Source organism: Alosa alosa, chromosome 4 (assembly GCF_017589495.1).
Source record: "Alosa alosa isolate M-15738 ecotype Scorff River chromosome 4, AALO_Geno_1.1, whole genome shotgun sequence".
Classification (NCBI taxonomy): domain Eukaryota; kingdom Metazoa; phylum Chordata; class Actinopteri; order Clupeiformes; family Clupeidae; genus Alosa; species Alosa alosa.
Window position 1 is genome coordinate 5,407,440 of NC_063192.1, and position 19,271 is coordinate 5,426,710.

The 19,271-nt window shown below is 41.7% G+C and overlaps 2 protein-coding genes across 6 annotated transcripts; both read left to right on the forward strand.

Moving 5' to 3' along the window:
- The first annotated feature begins 290 nt into the window (after positions 1–290).
- Positions 291–6,864, forward strand: LOC125293506 (polypeptide N-acetylgalactosaminyltransferase 6-like). 2 transcript variants are annotated; one of them, XM_048241448.1, is made up of 11 exons: positions 291–462; positions 814–1,320; positions 1,900–2,072; positions 2,277–2,426; positions 2,716–2,950; positions 3,267–3,384; positions 3,893–4,093; positions 5,020–5,151; positions 5,742–5,840; positions 6,158–6,319; positions 6,620–6,864. In XM_048241448.1, the coding sequence occupies exons 1-11, from the start codon at positions 398–400 to the stop codon at positions 6,731–6,733; spliced, it is 1,956 nt and encodes a 651-aa protein (XP_048097405.1). In that variant the 5' UTR covers positions 291–397; the 3' UTR covers positions 6,734–6,864. The 2 variants fall into 2 exon arrangements, with proteins under 2 accessions (XP_048097405.1, XP_048097406.1); XM_048241449.1 differs by lacking the exon at positions 291–462 and adding an exon at positions 488–524.
- A 630-nt stretch (positions 6,865–7,494) lies between these two features.
- Positions 7,495–19,022, forward strand: g6pd (glucose-6-phosphate dehydrogenase). Of its 4 annotated transcripts, none has more exons than XM_048241737.1 (14): positions 7,524–7,564; positions 8,348–8,389; positions 8,768–8,886; positions 11,130–11,167; positions 11,515–11,623; positions 11,812–12,029; positions 13,096–13,254; positions 13,659–13,784; positions 14,348–14,441; positions 14,562–14,748; positions 15,039–15,274; positions 15,681–15,757; positions 16,027–16,119; positions 17,330–19,022. In XM_048241737.1, the coding sequence occupies exons 1-14, from the start codon at positions 7,543–7,545 to the stop codon at positions 17,418–17,420; spliced, it is 1,611 nt and encodes a 536-aa protein (XP_048097694.1). In that variant the 5' UTR covers positions 7,524–7,542; the 3' UTR covers positions 17,421–19,022. The 4 variants fall into 4 exon arrangements, with proteins under 4 accessions (XP_048097695.1, XP_048097694.1, XP_048097696.1 ...); XM_048241739.1 differs by lacking the exon at positions 7,524–7,564 and adding an exon at positions 7,600–7,917; XM_048241738.1 differs by lacking the exon at positions 8,348–8,389 and having other exon boundaries at positions 7,495–7,564.
- The last annotated feature ends 249 nt before the right edge of the window (positions 19,023–19,271 follow it).

Genomic DNA, 19,271 nt, shown 5'->3' on the forward strand with positions numbered 1-19,271 from the left:
GTCTATTAATTTTCCACGGCTCAACAATACTAGAACATAGTTTGGCTGCAATGGCTTATCATTTCTGCCAGTTAGTGCTTTTTCCCTGTGTATAAGTTATACTACATGCATTATTGTGTTTGACACTGAGGATAGCCTATCTGAGACGGTGGTCTGGTTCAAATGAGTCACGTTGTGAAATTGAGAATGGCACAGACTAAATCGTTTAGTCTATGTCTATTAGTCTATATCCGGGGGGATTACAAACTACTTAGAATCTAGTGTGAGTCTTAACTAGAATCTAACATGGCCACAGATTTGCAGCCTAAAGCCCAGCCACACAGAAAGAATAACCAATTAGCTGCATGATCAAATACACCTGTCTGTCGTGCAAGTTTACTCCGTGGCTAACGAATGCATGTTTGATGCTGGAAATAAGTTATTCCATTACCCCCGTTTCAAACTGAAAGATCGTCAATTGAGGTAATTCTAGACTGAATCTTCCTAAACTTCTGATAAGGGTTGAGGTAAGGTGCTGCCGTCAGGTACGCCACTGCAAAGCGTGCGGCTTTAACGCATGCAAACGAAACACAGACTTTATGACATTATGTTTCCACAGAGCTGAACGGCCTCTCAGTAATGATGACACACCTGCGTTACACCATTGTTGCTGTTTCTGTATAAACCAACTGTCGACATCCACATTTCTGTGGCTGACCAAAGGCCAATACCTAACCTACTGGCTTGCCCTGTAGCCTATTTGTAGCTAGCGCCGTCGTTATTGGAATGTAAATGAGCCTGATGTTACTCATTTTTGTTTGTGTTGCTGCACAGGCCTTCCCTCATCATGTTACGCATGTTACCACGTCGCTATTCACGGCGTCTGAAGCTCCTAGCGCTGAGTGGTGCCCTCTTCCTCATGCTGCTCCTGGTTACTCTACAGCAGGGAGGAGAAGGCACCATGTCCCCCGTGCCGTGGCCCCTAGTCCTCCCCAGCACTCAGGAGTGGGTGAAGGTCTTTGTCAGGTTTGCAGCCATCAGCAACCTAACTTTTCAAATCGTAGCCCCTCAGCCCCCATCTCTCGGGCTGCACCCCACGACTGTGGACCCCTTCTGCCCATCAGGATTTTATAGCAATGTTGAGCTAAGGCCCTACCTACAGAGGCCTCCAGAGGACCAGAGGAGTCAAGGGGCCTATGGGAGGGCCTTTGTGTCAAGGCACCTCAGCCCAGAGGAGCAGCGGGAGAAGAATAAGGGCTTGCGTACGCACTGCTTCAACAAGTTTGCCAGTGACCGCATCTCTCTGCACCGAAGTCTGGGCAACGACACACGCCCCCCTGAGTAAGAATGAAACTGCTTAATAGATTCTATATAAGTATATATACTCTTTTGATCCCGTGAGGGAAATTTGGTCTCTGCATTTATCCCAATCCGTGAATTAGTGAAACACACACAGCACACAGTGTACACACAGTGAGATGAAGCACACACTAATCCCGGCGCAGTGAGCTGCCTGCATCAACTGCGGCACTCGGGGAGCAGTGAGGGGTTAGGTGCCTTGCTCAAGGGCACTTCAGCCATGCCTACTAGACAGGGTTCGAACCGGCAACCCTGCAGTTACAGGTCCGAAGTGCTAACCAGTAGGCCACGGCTGCCCTGTTTATTGTATCATTTATTTATTATATAATTTCTGTTTAATATATCAGTTGTTAGGCTAGTCCAAGAATGGCAGACATTTTGACAACCAAATCAACCAAAGGTTAAATTCAATGCAACACTGATACAGTTATCTTGACCCTGTTGATGAATGTTTTGTTGAAGACGCCTTAGTTTGTTGGGTGGTAGCTTAGTTTACAGGTAGTTTGAGTGGTATACTGTGTGTAAGCCATACGGTTGGTCTCAAAGGTTTTCTGTTGCCAGGTGTGTTGATCGTCTCTTCCGCCGCTGCCCACCCCTGCCATCCACTAGTGTTATCATCGTGTTCCATAATGAGGCGTGGTCCACTCTCCTTCGCACTGTTTATAGCGTGCTGTACACGGCACCTGCTGTCATGCTCAAAGAAATCATCTTAGTGGATGATGCCAGCACTCTGGGTGGGTACCTGGAGGTTGCCTGCAGGCTTTTGTGTGTTTTCCCTCTTTTGTGTTTCAAGCCATGTTACCGGTAATCAATTTTAGGGATTATAGTAGTCACAACAGTTTGATCTCTTAAGTCTTAAGTGACCTCTAGCATTGATCAAATTTAACAGCATTAACATATTCAAGTTTTCTTTATTTTCCTGTGTTTCATTTTTAAAGATGATTTAAAAGCACCTTTAGAACATCATGTCCAGGCCTTCAAGATGGTGCGTTTGCTTCGGCAGCAGGAAAGAAAAGGACTAGTTGCTGCCAGGCTGCTGGGTGCACAAAAAGCCCACGGAGAGGTTCTCACTTTTCTGGACTCGCACTGTAAGTTCCGAACACCATGTACTGATATCAGTCAAACAGAACGAACACCAGTCACAGAGCATTGCTTGAGTACCCCCGAAAAATAGCCTAAAATCACCACTGTTTCAGCGTGCCAATCAGGCCATTTAGTGGGCATGGGAAATCTGAGAAACATGAGCAACTCTGTGTTATAAATCTAGTCCGTAGGTCTGGGAAGTTTGAAAAATGTGAGCCTTAGTCTAAAAAAAATCTAGTCAGCTGGCGTGGGACGCTTGTGAGAAATATGTGCAACCCTGTGTTTTCCCACAAGGTGAATGCTTCCATGGCTGGCTGGAGCCTCTGCTGGCGCGCATTGTGCAGGAGCCCACAGCGGTGGTCAGCCCTGATATAGTCGTCATAGACCAGAACAGCCTGAAGTTCACCAGGCCAGTGCCCACCCAGCGGGTACACAGCCGAGGCAACTTCGACTGGAGCCTGAACTTTGGATGGGAGACCATAACCAGTCAGGAGAGAAGCAGACTGAAAGACGAAACCTACCCAGTGAGGTGAATACATATACCGATAGAGTGAATGGCTATTCTGTGAAGAGCAAAAAAAGCTGTATACTTCAGATGTCAACAACAGAAGAATCTGCAAGAGGACAGGCCACCACTTGTGGTCCTGTTAATAGTCATGTTTACAAATACCCTAATCCATATCCTGTCTCTGTTTACTTTTCATTTATGAAGTAGTGCCAAAATGCATCATGGTGTTGCCAACTGATGCTTGGCAGATCTATAAAATAACAGTGAAATTTCAGTTTGTCATTTCAACATGTCCTGTGTCATTATTTGCATTTGTTTAAATAAATGTTCCACTCAGGACTCCAGTGTTTGCTGGTGGCCTTTTCTCCATATCTAAAGCTTTCTTTGAACACATCGGGACCTATGATGACAAGATGGAGATTTGGGGAGGAGAGAACATTGAGATGTCCTTCAGAGTATGTTATTAATTTAATGTTACTGTCCTCTTCCCAAGTCTTTTTGGTCTGCATCTTTATGATGTTCTGTGCTTGGATGTTTAAAGGTGCAGTCAGCTATTTCTACACAATTTCAAGTTCATCATTTTTATTTTTTTTTTGTCACATTCAGCAAACATCTCCTCACGATCCGCTAACCGCCCATTCCATGAGTACACAATAAAAAAAAAAACAGACTTTGCTTACTTTTGCCCAGCCTTCAAAAACTGGAAACCAATAAATTTTGGGCAGCCTGTGCCCCACACAAAAATGAAACCCTGTGTGGAAGGAAGGGGTGAAGTAGTGAACTACCTCCCTGGTGTGTCATTTGGTCCTTGGTTAAAATATAGTGTACATTGTTTTGGACAAAAGTGTCAGCTAATAAATTTAAATATAAACATGAACAAATGCGACTTCCTGCACAATAGCTGACTGCTCCTTTAAGTGTTTCACTGGTGATGTACAATATCTCCATTCTGGTGCCCTGCAGGTGTGGCTGTGTGGGGGGCAGTTGGAGATTGTTCCGTGCTCAGTGGTGGGCCACATCTTTCGTTCCAGCAGTCCCCACTCCTTCCCCAACGGCACTGATGTGATCGTGCGCAACCAGGTGCGCCTGGCCGAGGTCTGGATGGATGACTACAAAAAAATATTCTATCGCATGAACAAAAAGGCAGCAGCAATAGCTCAAGAGGTACGATGAGGTCTGTCTGATTTAGGGTAAAACTGTGTGTTTTGTGGGACGGCATGTCTATATGCATTTGCTGGTTATAATGTATCAGAATTGACATATTCAAAACTGCTTCGCCATCTGTTCAATAACCATCGCCATCTGTGTCAGTGTTTGGTTTGTCTAATTCTACCTCTTATTATGACCGCCCGGCAAGCCAGCCAAGCTATAGGTTTAGTCAGATTTGTGTTTTTTTTTTTTTTTTTTTTTTTTTTTATTTATTTATTTTTTGTTTTGATCTGTAGCCCCCCCCGCTGTACTGGACCCCCCGAAAGGAGGGTAGGGCAGACACAGTTTTCTGTGAATATCTTGAGAACCGTAGGGCCTAGGATGACCAATTTTTTCCGTATGTTTGCCTCCAGGGGTCATGTTAACCCATTCCATGTGCACACATGTGCATAAACAGATACACACGCACACACATACATTCACAGTAATCATACGTATGACACATACTCACACAGTAGACATATGTACGCATGCATGCACATGCACAAACACACATACGCAGGCAAACACACAAGCACACACACACACCCACACCCACACACATAAACATAAACATGTACACGCACACATGCACACAATTCAACAATTTCTCAGAATTATGAACAGGCAAGATGGGGGTGGGGTTGTATAAAATGAATTTTACATGTGAAATCTATGAACTAATCATGTTTTGGTACTTGTTGTCTAGCAGATACCAGTGAGAATTGAGTGTGGATAATGCAATTTAGTGAGACAGTTAGAATCATATAGGCCTTTCAGCGTGATTTATTTTTGTGGAAAAAATGTGCTGGACTGGGCGGCGGTCATATTTTGTACCACTCTGCGGTGCATCTAGTTTAACATGTTTCTTATTTATCTTTTTTTTTTGTTGTATTTTTCAGAATGCTTACGGTGACATTTCAGAGCGGCTCAGACTCAAAGAGAGATTGAACTGTAAAAATTTCACCTGGTACCTGAACCATGTCTACCCAGAGGCTTATGTCCCTGACCTGACCCCAGCTCTCTTTGGAGCGGTAATTGTACTACCACAGCTGACGTCTGACTACTCATAACCTTAGCACTGGATTTTACAATGAAAACAATGCAAAGTGTGCTTTTATCAGTCCAAAAGACACTTTTTGTGAAGGGTGTCAATACTTTTGACCCTGTCAGTTTGACAGTATTCACTTCCCGCAGCATTTTGGTGATATTTTGTGTTGAATTTGGGGAAACCAATTGTTGTTTCAGTTGTGTTGAGCTATTGAAATGGTCCTGGTTTGTTTGTTTTCTCAAAAAAGGTGTGTGTATTTTGCTTAAAAAACAACATTTCTAAAGGGGTGACATGCAATACTCTTGTCAGTGACTGTAGTTTTTACTTTTAAAATGGTGGACTAAAACTCATTTTGGTGAATAGGCAGACTTGAATGCCGACTGCCTGTCCAGAATGCCTGGTATTACACTATTTAGTTTTATTGTTCTGACCAACAACATAACCCTTTGGCTGTTCTCGAATTGACAAAAAAAGGAAAATCCTGCCTTGTGCTACTTTACACCTATACAACCTCAACATGAGCAATGTGCTTACCTGTTGACCTTACTTGCCGTGTGGTCATGTGGTGTACAGGTCAAGAACATGGGGTCAGAGACGTGTCTGGATGTTGGTCAGAAGAATCCACAAAAGCCTGTGATGATGTACCCGTGTCACAATTTGGGTGGCAACCAGGTACCAGATCCGTTTGTCTACAATTATGATGCCATTTATTGCCTCTGCCCTGTATTGCCTCATCTTAATGCATGAAAAACATGTAAATGAACAGTTATGTAATTGTATTTTGCTTATTGTATTTTTGTTTTTTTCCCAAAGTGACAAACGTTTCATTACATGTTACAGTATTGTTTGTTTATTAAGGTAGCAGGAAAGATATGTGACTTAAGAGGCGCCCAATTATGTAGCAATTATGTTTAACGTCTTGACCATGTTTACAACTGAAATGGCTTTCTTATTAATTGCCACTTTTCCTCCACTACCTTGTTCCTTAGTATTTTGAGTTCACATCGCAACAGGAACTGCGTCACAGTGTAGTGTGTCTGCACGCTACCTTGGATTCAGAGCCTGTCAGGATGGACCCATGCACCTATAAGGGCAAAGGGACAGAGGTGACACCCCAGCAAGAGTGGGTCCTTACCCTCATACTCCCAAAGGTGACTGATGAGTCAGGGTCTGAAGTGATCCTCTGTGTATATTTTTAGTGATAAACTGTTTGTAAAGGCTGTGCAATAGTGTGGAGGATGCCAAAATAGTCCTAAATTGCTCTAGGCAACAGACTACTTTATGTACTCACTGTACCATTGATTGGGGACAAGCATTTAGATTGTAAACATATATCTACGCAAAAACAATGCACACATTTTCCATATTCTTCACCAGTGGTTTTGTAACTGTAGTAACCTTAGTAACCTGAGCACTTAACTGATGTGGTATGTGTTGTGGACTACTTTTAGATGTTCCTTCTGAAAAATGCCATTCTGGAGAAATGCTTAACCCTGGAAGGAGGCAAAGTGGTTATGAAGCGATGTGACCTCGCACATTCGTACCAGCACTGGACATTCATCTGATCATACTCATATAGTCATTGGCATAAGACAAAAAAGGCAAAGCAACTGCAGGTATATACATATGCCTGTCCCACACTGGTTAGACTGTGATTCTGGGCAATTTGTTAATTTATGTATAATAAAATGTAAAATAAAATGTCTCTCCCCTATTAAAAGTCTAGCCTATATTTTCATTTGCTTGACATATTTCACTGTACATTCTAAAATTGAAAACAATTCAAAGCTATTTAAGTTGTTGTAACAATCATTCAGCCTTAGGCGGCGCCATGTTACAGCAGAAAATGAAGCGCTGAACTAATAGGCCTATAATGAATGGTGTAAGTGACCATTTCACTTACTGCTTTTTAAAGGTCGGGTCTGAAGTTCATTTGTTAGGCTGCTTCTTCAAATTGGCTATGCGTTTTCGTGGCTTACGATATATAATTGTAACTTTAGTGATGTTTCTTTACAATATGGGCTGTTTGTGTTTCTCAAGGATTGCATCTGTCTGCATTTCTTGTTGAGTCATTATTACGCTAAAATCAAATAATGTTTTACATCATATCGGAGCCTGGGACTGGCTCTTTGACAGTAGATTTCCCGGCTGCCCCATCTGAAGACTCGGAAGATGGAACAGTGATTCGTATTGGCTGTTCAAAAGTTCACATAAATGTAATAGTGTCATAAGCCTGCCAATCAAATGAGTGACTAGTGTTTGATTGGGAGTTTAGCTTCGTGTGTTTCACTAGATCCCCGCCCTCGTTGCTTTTCTCTGAGCGACTGCCAGGGGCCGCTGCCACTGCTAATGTGACGTCACTGATGCTACAGTGATGGGAAGTCGAGCGAGCGCTGGTGAGTTGTTCTCTAAACCAATAAAATTGCAGAAGTCAGAAGCAGGAAACTATTTTCAAGAAATAAACTGCATGTAGTTTTAGGCTGGGTTTATGGTTTGGTCATTAAACGAAAGCGTTCAAGCTGCGTTCTTAAGGCTAGATTATTCAGGACCTTGTATAAGTAGCCTATATCGATGGTGTTTTGGGCTATTTCATCCTTTTGTCCGCCTTTTTGAGTGAAGATTGAATGAATCAGCTAGTTAGCTGTGAGTTGGTGCGTTGACATCCTATTCTTCAGTCAAGTGGACTCATTTGACAGCAACCAGTTAGCCAGCTAGCGTCGTTACAACACTTTCGCATCAGTCTGTCAAGGTAAATATAAGTAGCCTACAACGTAACTACCCAAACTGTCATCCTGTACATCAGCATGATGGTACAAAAACTGAATAGTATGGTCTGTAGTATAAGTTCCGTGTGAATGAGAAGCACTATGCCATCGCAAACAACCCAGCTTGTTTTTGTGACCGTGATGCTAAATGTGTCCAGTCTGCAGTAACTTATGGTCCAGTGTAGTCAAGCTGAGCCTTTTAAATAGGGGATTGGACTGCGGATTTTGCTAATAACATTAGCCTCCACCAGGTTAGTTAGTTGAGTTACAGTGAGAGTTCACTCAGTCATTTCTGCGTCAGCAATGCGAGAAATACAACTGTTATATTCAGATGAGAAGTTAATAAAATGTGTAAACATAGAATATCTGGAACTTTCTAACACGCCCACCTCCATCCTACCTTACGATTTTTAGAAAGACCTCACACTGTACAAATAATCGTCCAGCAACAGCCTGGTAGGTGCGCAGCCGCAGTACTTTGTGTTTTCTGACATAGCATTTGAGTGTGTGTTTGTTTGTCATCAGGTGTTCTCCAGTTATGTAGTTTTTGTGTGAATTGTATCTCTGAGGATTTGTGACATCCCTAGTTGTTGACCATTCTTGTTTGATGTGTAGTGGTTTCGTTCTCTGCTATGAAAGCATAATTAGACCACACCATACCCCTTTGACTAGACTAGAGCATTTAATCAAAGCTAGTGTTGCACTTTCATGACTAGTATAGTGGTGTTTGTGTTTTCTATGCTTATGACGGCCTGTGTTTCATGTATTTAGGTGGTATTCATTTCTATGATCGTTTTGACGATTCTTACAGTATGTTGACGTTTTTCCTCTCAGAGAAGATGAGTCTGCCTCTGTCCCGATCCGAAGTGTTTGGGGAGCTCCGGAAAGAACTTTATGATGATGAGACGTTCCATCAGTCGGACGTTCACATCTTTATCATCATGGGTGCTTCGGTGAGTGTGTGTGTGTCTTTGCATATGTGAGTGAGACTGCCGTTCCTCATAACTTGTCATGCACTGGTAATAAGTTGGTATGCATAAGATGCATGCAGTACAAAGTCAAGACAGATATGCGTCTCTTGTAGTAGCTAATGATGCACATATCATAAATGAAATCTCCTCATTAGCATGACTGGTAATGACTTTTTCTCCCTGGCTGTCATTTTAATTGTGTCATACTGGACTTCAGAGGCCAAGGAAAGGAGGAAGTGAGAGTGAGAAACTAGAAAGAATTCAAGAACAACCTTTTTTTCCTTCATGAATGAGGAAATGTTCTGAAGATAAGCAATTCTCAGGTTGTGTAATACAGGAGCCCAGCAATACTTACTTGACCAGACACACAAGTGTTTCAAGGTCTTGTGTCGCTTGGTTGGCCAATTACATTTAGAACTGACAATCATTTGCTCACTCGTACAGGGTGACAAAATGTGATCTCCATAGGGTGAGAGGAAGCTGGGCAAGAGAACCTCCAGTAACCTTCAGTTGTCCAGTAATTGTACTGGAAGAGAAGGTTATGGTTGTATACAAAGCAAAACTACTTACACAGTTAATGTAAATTAATGCGTAATTAATTAGTTATGATGTTGGGGACCACATTTGGTTACATTTAACAGTAACAAACAGAAAAAACGACCAAATAACAAATGTCTTTGTATGTATCCAAAGTAAAGAGTTTCTTTCTAATTTAGTCAAGTCATGGTGAGATTGTAGGTGTTGAGGCAGCATTGTGTTTTGAATGGAGAAACCCGATCCTTCCTCTGTGTCCCTGATGACTATCACTAATCTCCACCAGGGCCTGGCCTGGCTGCACAAATAAACTGTATTTATCTACCTTCCTCCTTTGCTCTTTATAAAAATAAAAATAAACTTTTCCTTTCAAAAGTGGGCAGATGGAGCCAGTTTGTGCAATAATAGGTAGTAATGATATATCAGGGCCATATCAAGGTCATGCAGCGTAATCAGTGCTTTTTTTTGTATGTAGGCCTGAGGGCTCTCCCTCATTTACCTCGATCCAGGTTAAGGTCACTAGAATTTCACCTTGTGCTGTTTTCTTGTGTGTGTGTGTGTGTGTGTGTGTGTGTGTGTGTGTGTGTGTGTGTGTGTGTGTGTGTGTGTGTGTGTGTGTGTGTGTGTACACACAGACTTTCATGCACAGCTAAAAAGTATCCTATGCAAATCACAATGCAGGAAGAGAATGTGGACATTTCTAAACTCTGTTCAGTACTGAATGACCAAGGAGACTGATTCAGTTACCTGACTGATTCATCTCTCATAACTTACTAATAGCTTTTGGTTTTAACATTTTCTTTTTCCTATGTCTTCCAAGAAAGCTTTGTCAGACTTTGTCTTTTTGACTTTGAAAGCTTTGTCAGACTTGTAATATCACTCTACCTATACTACTTACACCAATATGTACCTGTACGTGGAAGTAGAAGTTGCAACTAAGCATACAAGCTTTGTGGTAATATTGGTTGAGTCCATATGTTCACAAATGTGTGGAAAGTCTAAGTAGTTCCTATACTTGGCAACGCCCCTTTGAGTGCTGAGATTTACTGGGACAGTGGGAGGGGACAAGAGAGCTGAAGTTTGCCTCGTCACCCTGAGAAGGCATTTGAATGTGAGGAGAGTTGCTTGACCAGGACTGTGTCTGATTGTTTTGTCACATCTACTCGTGAAACACATGTGGTCTACAGGGTCATAACGCAGACAGTTCATCTGAAGTATGACTTGACCTATAATAAGGAACTGTATGGCATGTGATTTGTTTTATGGAGCCTTGCTGAGGGATAGGCCTTGTACTTGCATACAGAAACAAAATAGCTTTTTATGCTGTCTGTGTTAGAGGGTGTGCTTCTTTGCTGTTGTGTCACTTTGTTTGCTTACAGTTGGAGATTGCTACGGTCATTAGCTACCTGACTCTGCAGTTTTCACAGCCACAGTTTGCCACAGTTTCATGTGGGCTATTTCTCAATGGGATTACAGTTTGTTGGGAAAGAGGTTATGAGGCCAAATGTGCTGCTCTGTTGCCTGACAGAGATGTCTCTAGTATGAGGTTATTTGAGTTGAAGTATTGTGAATGACATGCTACAGCACCTGTTTAGTGCTCTACGGCTGACCCACTGTCAAAGCCATGATTCATGTTGCAGGAAAATATGGACATTCTGATCCTCATGTTTTGCCTTTTGTTTTTTCCTTAGGGGGACCTTGCCAAAAAGAAAATCTACCCAACGCTATGGTGGGTCTTTGTGTTTCTGTTGTCGACATTCATCCCAAAACCTAGACACCATTTGCTTTGTCACACAAGAATTATTTAACATGCTCAAACATGTGCAACATGTTTCTTTCTTTCATGTCTATAACTCCAACAAATACACAAATTCCAAGCAATATAAAGATATTTGTTGTCCTAAAAGGCCTGAAACGGTGTGCAAAAAAAATATAATTAATTGTGTTTACCTAGTTTTTTTATTTTATTTTATTTACCACAAAAAAACGGTACATCTTTTTGCACTGTGCACCTTTCATGGTCCATGTTGAAGGTGCAGCCTGTCTGACCCTCAGCTCTCCTGTGTCTGTGTGCAGGTGGTTATTTAAGGATGGGCTTCTCCCAGAGCAGACATACTTTGTGGGCTTTGCTCGGTCCGACCTGACTGTGGACGCCATTCGGACTGCCTGTCTGCCACACATGAAGGTATACAATATACATCTTTCTTGTCCTGTGTGTGTGTGTGTGTGTGTGTGTGCTTGAGAGTGCTGTTACATGCAGGCACCATCTGTGCGTACATTATCTTATCTGAGCAATAAATTATCTTTACTCCCTTAAAGACCTCACTTACTCCCTCCCTCTGTTTTGATACCCCAACTTGACCCCCCCACCAGGTGGAGGAGTCTGAAACGGAACGCATGGAGGCGTTCTTCAAGCGGAACTCCTACGTGAGTGGCAAGTACAACGAAGATGCCTCTTTCACCAAGCTGCACGAAAACCTGCTGTCGCTGCCCAGTGGCAGTGAGGCCAACCGGCTCTTCTACCTGGCGCTGCCGCCCAGCGTCTACCACGACGTTACCAAGAACATCCGCCATCACTGCATGGCCACCAAGTGAGTCCAACACAACGACTGGGAAAAGACAGCATGGCATCGTGCACCTCAATCATGTCAAGATGAGCGCTACCATAAGCTAGACTCTCAAGCTACACTCAAGCATAAATACCTATATATATGTGTGTGTGTGTGTGTGTGTGTGTGTGTGTGTGTGTGTGTGTGTGTGTGTGTGTGTGTGTATGTATGTATGTATGTATGTATGTATGTATGTATATATATATATATATATATATATATATATATATATATATATATATATATATATATATATATATATATATATATATATATATGTATGTATGTATGTATGTATGTGTGTGTGTATGTGTATATATATATATATATATATATATATATATATATATATATATATATATATATATATATATAATATGTGTGTGTGTGTGTGTGTGTGTGTGTGTGTATATATATATATATATATATATATATATATATATATATATATATATATATATATATATATATATTGATATTATGTGTGTGTGTGTGTGTGTGTGTGTGTGTGTGTGTGTGTACATATATATATATATATATATCGCACACACACACCGATCAAATCAAATCTGCTGCATAGTGAATTTCCTTCCAGTTTCTCCACCTTTTGAATTTGTCTTGCAATACCGATACATAAGTCTGGGTCTGTTGGTTGGAGACAGAAACTCATCTCATTTGATTTGGGCCCTTGATGTAATTGCTATCTAATGAGGAAGTCTCTGGAACATAGATAATTATTATTGGAGCTAGTATCATCATCCTGCTACTTGCTCAGGCTCTGAATGATCACAGTGTCACTAACGAATGACTCATATTAGCTTGTAGTGCTAAATGCATAACACTGTAAGGTTTCTTGGATCACTGTGTTCTTAAAGAGTAATATTTCTGGCCTAAATATGTATTGCCTCAAGGACTGCCTGGGCGGATATGCATTATTATTGATCACTAGTCTTGTAATAGCTTTGCCATTATGGTGAGATTGCATTTCTGGATGGGTTGAATGGGGTTTTTAAGTGATAATTTCTCTCTCTCTCTGTGTTTGTTTCAGGGGTTGGAACAGAGTGATTGTTGAGAAACCCTTTGGTCGAGACCTCCAAAGTTCAGAGGAGCTGTCCAATCATCTCTCCTCGCTGTTCACAGAAGACCAGATCTACCGCATTGACCACTACCTGGGCAAAGAGATGGTGCAGAACCTCATGGTCCTCAGGTAGAACATCTCCCAGTGCTTTTTTCCCTTATTGTTAAATTTTTCATCTAATGACTGCAAGTTCATACATATGTTGTAGACTTGAATTTGCTGTATTATGATGATATTTTTACACTCATAACTGTATCTGTTAGATTTACTGTCTCTCCCCAATTGCTCATTTTCCTTCCTTGGTTGTCAAGAACACCTGTGATCTTTTGCATAATAAAGGCTGTGTAATAATTCTCTCTCTCTCTCTCTCTCTCTCTCTCTCTCTCTCTCTCTCTCTCTCTCTCTCTCTCTCTCTCTCTCTCTCTCTCTCTCTCTCTCTCTCTCTCTCTCTCTCTCTCTCTCTCTCTCTCTCTCTCTCTCTCTCTCTCTCTCTCTCTCTCTCTCTCTCTCTCTCTCTCTGCATGTCTCTGTAGGTTTGGCAACCGTATATTTGGTCCCATCTGGAACAGAGACAGTGTTGCCAGTGTGGTACTGACCTTCAAAGAGCCGTTTGGCACACAGGGCCGTGGCGGCTATTTCGACGACTTTGGCATCATCCGGTACGTGACAGCCTTGTGTCATAATCCTCAGATTAGTTAAGACCACTTAATATGATTATTAGACTTAAGACATTATAACAAATCACCCCATTACATTTAATTACCCCCCTGGTGTATTACCTTTCGTGCCGAGCCATTTATTTTTATTTACGACTAATCATATTTATCACTAATCATAAATCACAATTTATGGGCAGCCGTGGCCTACTAGTTAGCACTTCGGACCTGTAACCGGAGGGTTGCCGGTTCGAACCCTGACCAGTAGGCACGGCTGAAGTGCCCTTGAGCAAGGCACCTAACCCCTCACTGCTCCCCGAGCGCTGCTGTTAGTGCAGGCAGCTCACTGCGCCGGTATTAGTGTGTGCTTCACCTCACTGTGTGTATGCTGTGTGTGTGTTTCATTAATTCACGGATTGGGATAAATGCAGAGACCAAATTTCCCTCACGGGATCAAAAGAATATATATACTTATACTTATACTTATACTTAATCACTAGACCTAGACTAGAAAACTAGATGTTTGTCTCAAATCTGCTGTCTGACATTAATCTCTCTCTGACCAGCGATGTCATGCAGAACCACCTTCTCCAGATGCTTTGTCTGGTTGCCATGGAGAAGCCCGCCTCCACCAGTTCCGACGATGTTCGAGATGAGAAGGTAACCGACATCAAAACGAAATTACAAACACAGATGTTCTTCATTAGGAAGCTGCTAATGCCCCGTCCCTCTCTCTCTGGCTTGTCTGTCTGTCTCTGGCGCTTGTGTCTCCCCCTGCAGGTGAAAGTGCTGAAGTGCATCACACCACTGACGCTGGACAACGCAGTGCTGGGGCAGTACGTGGGGAACCCAGAGGGAGAGGGAGACGCAAAGCTGAGCTACCTGGATGACCCCACGGTCCCCAAAGGATCCACCACTGCTACCTACTGCGCTGCAGTCCTCTACGTCCACAACGAGCGCTGGGATGGTAGGAGTCTGCTGAGACGTGCTCTTTGTTTTCGTGTCAGTTTGCTGCCTTACATTATGTCATGAGTCCAGCCACTCTTCTCTCCTGCACCGGTCAGCTTCCTCCTCTTTTCATTTACTTCCACCTTTTTGCTTTCATCCCTTTCTTTTTCATCTCTTCTCCCCTCCTCCGTCATACATTTCTCTATTCCTCTTTTCATTCATCCTCTTCTCTTTTTCTTTCACCATTTCTTGATTTCCTTACTTCCTCCTCCAGTCCTGACCTCTCTCTCCTCTCTTCCTCTCCTGAAGGTGTGCCGTTCATCCTGCGGTGTGGTAAGGCTCTGAACGAGCGGAAGGCGGAGGTGCGGTTGCAGTTTAAGGACGTACCGGGTGACATCTTCAGCTCGCAGTGCCGGCGGAACGAGCTGGTGGTGCGCGTGCAGCCCAATGAGGCCATCTACGCCAAGATGATGACCAAGAAGCCCGGCGTCTACTTCAGCCCAGAGGAAACTGAGCTGGACCTCACCTACCGAAGCAGATATAAGGTCCAGTGTTAGAAATGTTTCATGTGATGATGGACTTTTTTCTATCTTTAGTAAAAAAAAAATGTTTGAAATTTATCAACCAGAATTTGTGCTGGATAATCACTCACACACTGCCATCCATGTCTACATTTTAAAGTATGTGTGTATACAGTATGTCCAGGGATTGACTGGGCAAATTGTGGCTGCATTAAATCCCATCACTGAAATCCAATTGAAACGTCTGACTTGATAAACAAGATTAACTTACCGAGTCAGCCTCCTCTCAACCTAAACCAAAAGCGGTGGGGGGAATTCCACATGCATGGGACGTTTACTGACCACCAAGTCCATGTGTGTGTGTGTGTGTGTGTGTGTGTGATAAAGTCACAGCTTGTCACTTTATAAATGTGCATTATTCTTCACACAGGATGTCAAACTGCCTGATGCATATGAGCGTCTGATCCTGGATGTGTTTTGTGGGAGTCAGATGCACTTTGTGCGCAGGTCAGTCAGTCCTACTACCTCTCACAACATTATTTCATTTATGTGGTATAGTTTATTATAGTTGAAGGCTATGCTTAAGATGTTTCCATGTATATATCTGTTCTCAAATGTCACGAAAGTACAACTATAATTGTCTGTAGGAGCTGAAAGCTAAAGTTACATATGTTTTCCCACAAGGTGGTGCAAATGAGCTGTCTTGCTGTGTCGCAGTAGGGATATTATGGTGTGTGTATGGTGGTGAGAGTTTTGCTTTTGTTTCTGTTGAATAGTGATGAGCTCAGGGAAGCCTGGAGGATCTTCACTCCCCTTCTTCATCAGATAGAAAAAGAGAAGACCCCTCCCATAAAATATACATATGGAAGGTAAGCCTTCATAGCTTGAGTATATTTATTTTCGGACTTAAACTGACCGTAATATTGATCTCTCTCTCTCTCTCTCAACAAATCGCCCTTATTCAAAAAGACTGATTGCCACTACGCATAAATAAGGTTACGGGCGGATCCAATAAGCAGGAAATTGTGCTGGTTCAATGCAGATGAAGGCCGTTTAACTTAACTTAATCTGGCAAAATAATAAGAGTGTATATTACAGAAAGAAACCCAACATATGAGATTCATTCACTCTGTATTGTAATGCAACTTAACTCGCCCACTTCGGCGACAACTGAAGGCCCGACACATAATTAACAACACAGTTTCACAATGCCCCAACAAATACCCCCCAGAGTTCAGTGCCCAATAGTCCTGACATCAATCAGATGACTCAAACGTGATCCCCGGAATAGGAAAAAGTTCTTGCGCTTACAGTCCGTTGAGAAGTCGTTCCTTATACAGTTGCACAACGCAATCTCACCAAAACACGGGCGTTAGGAAAAGGATCCTTTGCTTGCTGTAATCCAATGACTTCGGAAAAGAATGATAATCCACAGCGCTCGCGGATACAGAGGAAGAATCACGGTAAGTTCAGCATGCAAGGCCTCTAACGCGCGTTACTCCACACAGCCGGCTTCACACAGGTAACTTGCGCGTCCAACAGTCAGCTGACATCAAATTTATATACATGGCATATTAAACAGAGAGAAAATACTAATACATTTTCATACAAACAACCATGTAAAAAGGTGATTTTGGCAACCTTTACACTCTCTCTCTCATTTTTCAATTTCAATGAAGCTTTATTAATATTACTCAATGAAACAGTGATGCCAAAGCAAACATATAACAAAACAACACAGATACAATATCTGTATAAAAATAAATAATAAAAATGACCTGAAACTTGGTAAATTAAATTAAATGAAGCGTATAATGATACAGTATTACTATACATACTGTACAGTATAGTTATCAATGTGCTATCATGGGTAGTGATAAATGCTAGAAAGTAAAATATGTCACAATGTGGGTCAATCACTTCCTCAATTTATGACAAGTTAAGAGGTACTATACAGCTAGTTGTCTAGCAGTCTATCTTATCTTCATTTTCTAATAATTGAAATTGAGGTATAACTTGTGGAATTGATGGAAATATCTCTTTCTTTCATCCTTTTTCTTTCTCATCCTCTTCCTCTAGTCGTGGGCCCGCAGAAGCTGATGAGCTCCTGAAGAGAGTTGGTTTCCGCTATGCTGGAACATACAAATGGGTCGAGCCCAACAAACTGTGAAAGTACCGTAGTATCCACATCTACAGAAAGTCAACAGGGCAGTGAATCTGGGCAGTTATCTTCCAAGAAAAACTTCTTCCAATAAGTGGATTTGGAAGAAGCCGTGGGATCGCCCCTCTCCCTACTGCTCTCTCTGAATAGAGATATGGTACTACTGACCAACGTCATTTAACTCCAGTTTTTTTAAATACACAAGACTGAAACTTAATATGACTGCTTATATATCATCATAATAATATTTCAGTGCTATTTTACATTGTTCATATCTTATTCTACTTCTATTACAGTGAGGGGTATCACTTATTCTATTTTCATGGTTTTGAGGGTTTGTTTGTATTATGAGCTTGACTTAAGACAGATGATATTACCTGGCCATCCAGCAGCAGACATGGAGTGCTGGGGGCGATTTGTTTTCCACAGATGACTGTTTATGCCAGTACAGCATATTGTCACAGTAGGGTATGTGGTGTCTGTGTCCAACAGTCTGCCCTAGCATAGTGGAAAATCAGGCCCCAAGCAAAGCTAACAGATCTGAACACACACACACAAGCCTTCAAATTGATTCTGTATTTCCCGATGTCACATTTACAATAAGGAAATTGTTTGTACAGCTTGCTTCCAGTTAAGGATTCCGTCTACATTTATGTCCAGGAAAAAGTATTTTGATCTGGAGGTATAAAAATCAAAGGATATTTGTTTGCATTAACCATTATGAAAAAATTGGAACATTAACTCGCTTACAGTCCCTGAGGTACACGTGTAATCTTAAAACTTTCATAGCCTTCCCATCACTTGAAGGTATAGCAGGTCAAGCAGATGTGTCTCTGTTGAAGGCTTTTGAGAGGAAGTCCATGTGTTTACATTTTTTGTTGTTTTCAAGAGAAAAGGAGGGGTCATCAGAGTGTGATAAAATGATTAGATAGAAGTGTGTGTGAGTGAGGGAGAGAGACATCAGGAATATATAGAGAAGGAGTATAGCATGGTTAAGAACACAATGCCTGGTGTTAGCATGAGAACTTGTTACATATCTTCACTTCCCTCAATAAAAACTCTTTGTCTGACCAAGGAAGCAGTTGCACTTCTACCATGGTGGACCATACACATCACAAACTGTGCCAGTGTGACCGTTTGTTGCAAAGTAGGCTGTCTGGTATTTGTTATTTTCCACTAACAATAAACAGCTAATTTTCATGCTTATCGCAGTGACGAGACATTCTGCAAGGTGTGACCTTTCCATTTCCTTCAAAGTGTAAGAACAGTTTACTCTCTTAATAGTCTTAGAGGGAACGTGTTTTTCTCAAAGTGTGTAGTACTGGTGCAATGAGGATCAGAAGGGAATTGCATTGCACGTTCATTTGGGGAGTTGGTGCTGATGATGGATAATGTGGTGAACTTTTGACTGCACTTTTCAGGTAGAAGTCTTTTACTCATTTTGAATTTTTTGCTTTGCTTTTTCTGTGATTATTATGAATTTCTCTTATATCTTGAGTTCTGTTAGCAATTCAACCATTATTCTGAAAAAAGTTTGTGCTCATATTTTTTTGTATAACGATTTAAACATATATGTTTTCTCATTAAAAAATAGTTGTGTGTGGCTTCTTATCTTGTTTTTTTATTTTTAGAAGTGCACCACAGTATGGAACACAGTAACAATCCGCAAGTATTTTAGGTTCTTTAGTCTTTATGTGAATGTCACAATGTCAGGCTCAGATGTGTGTGTGTGTGAGAGAGTGTGTGTGTGAGTGTGAGAGAGAGAGAGAGAGAGAGAGAGAGAATAGTATGTGAGACAGAAATGCCACACAGTCTACAACTATAAATACTCATAATTGTTCCATCTGTGGCCTTTCACAT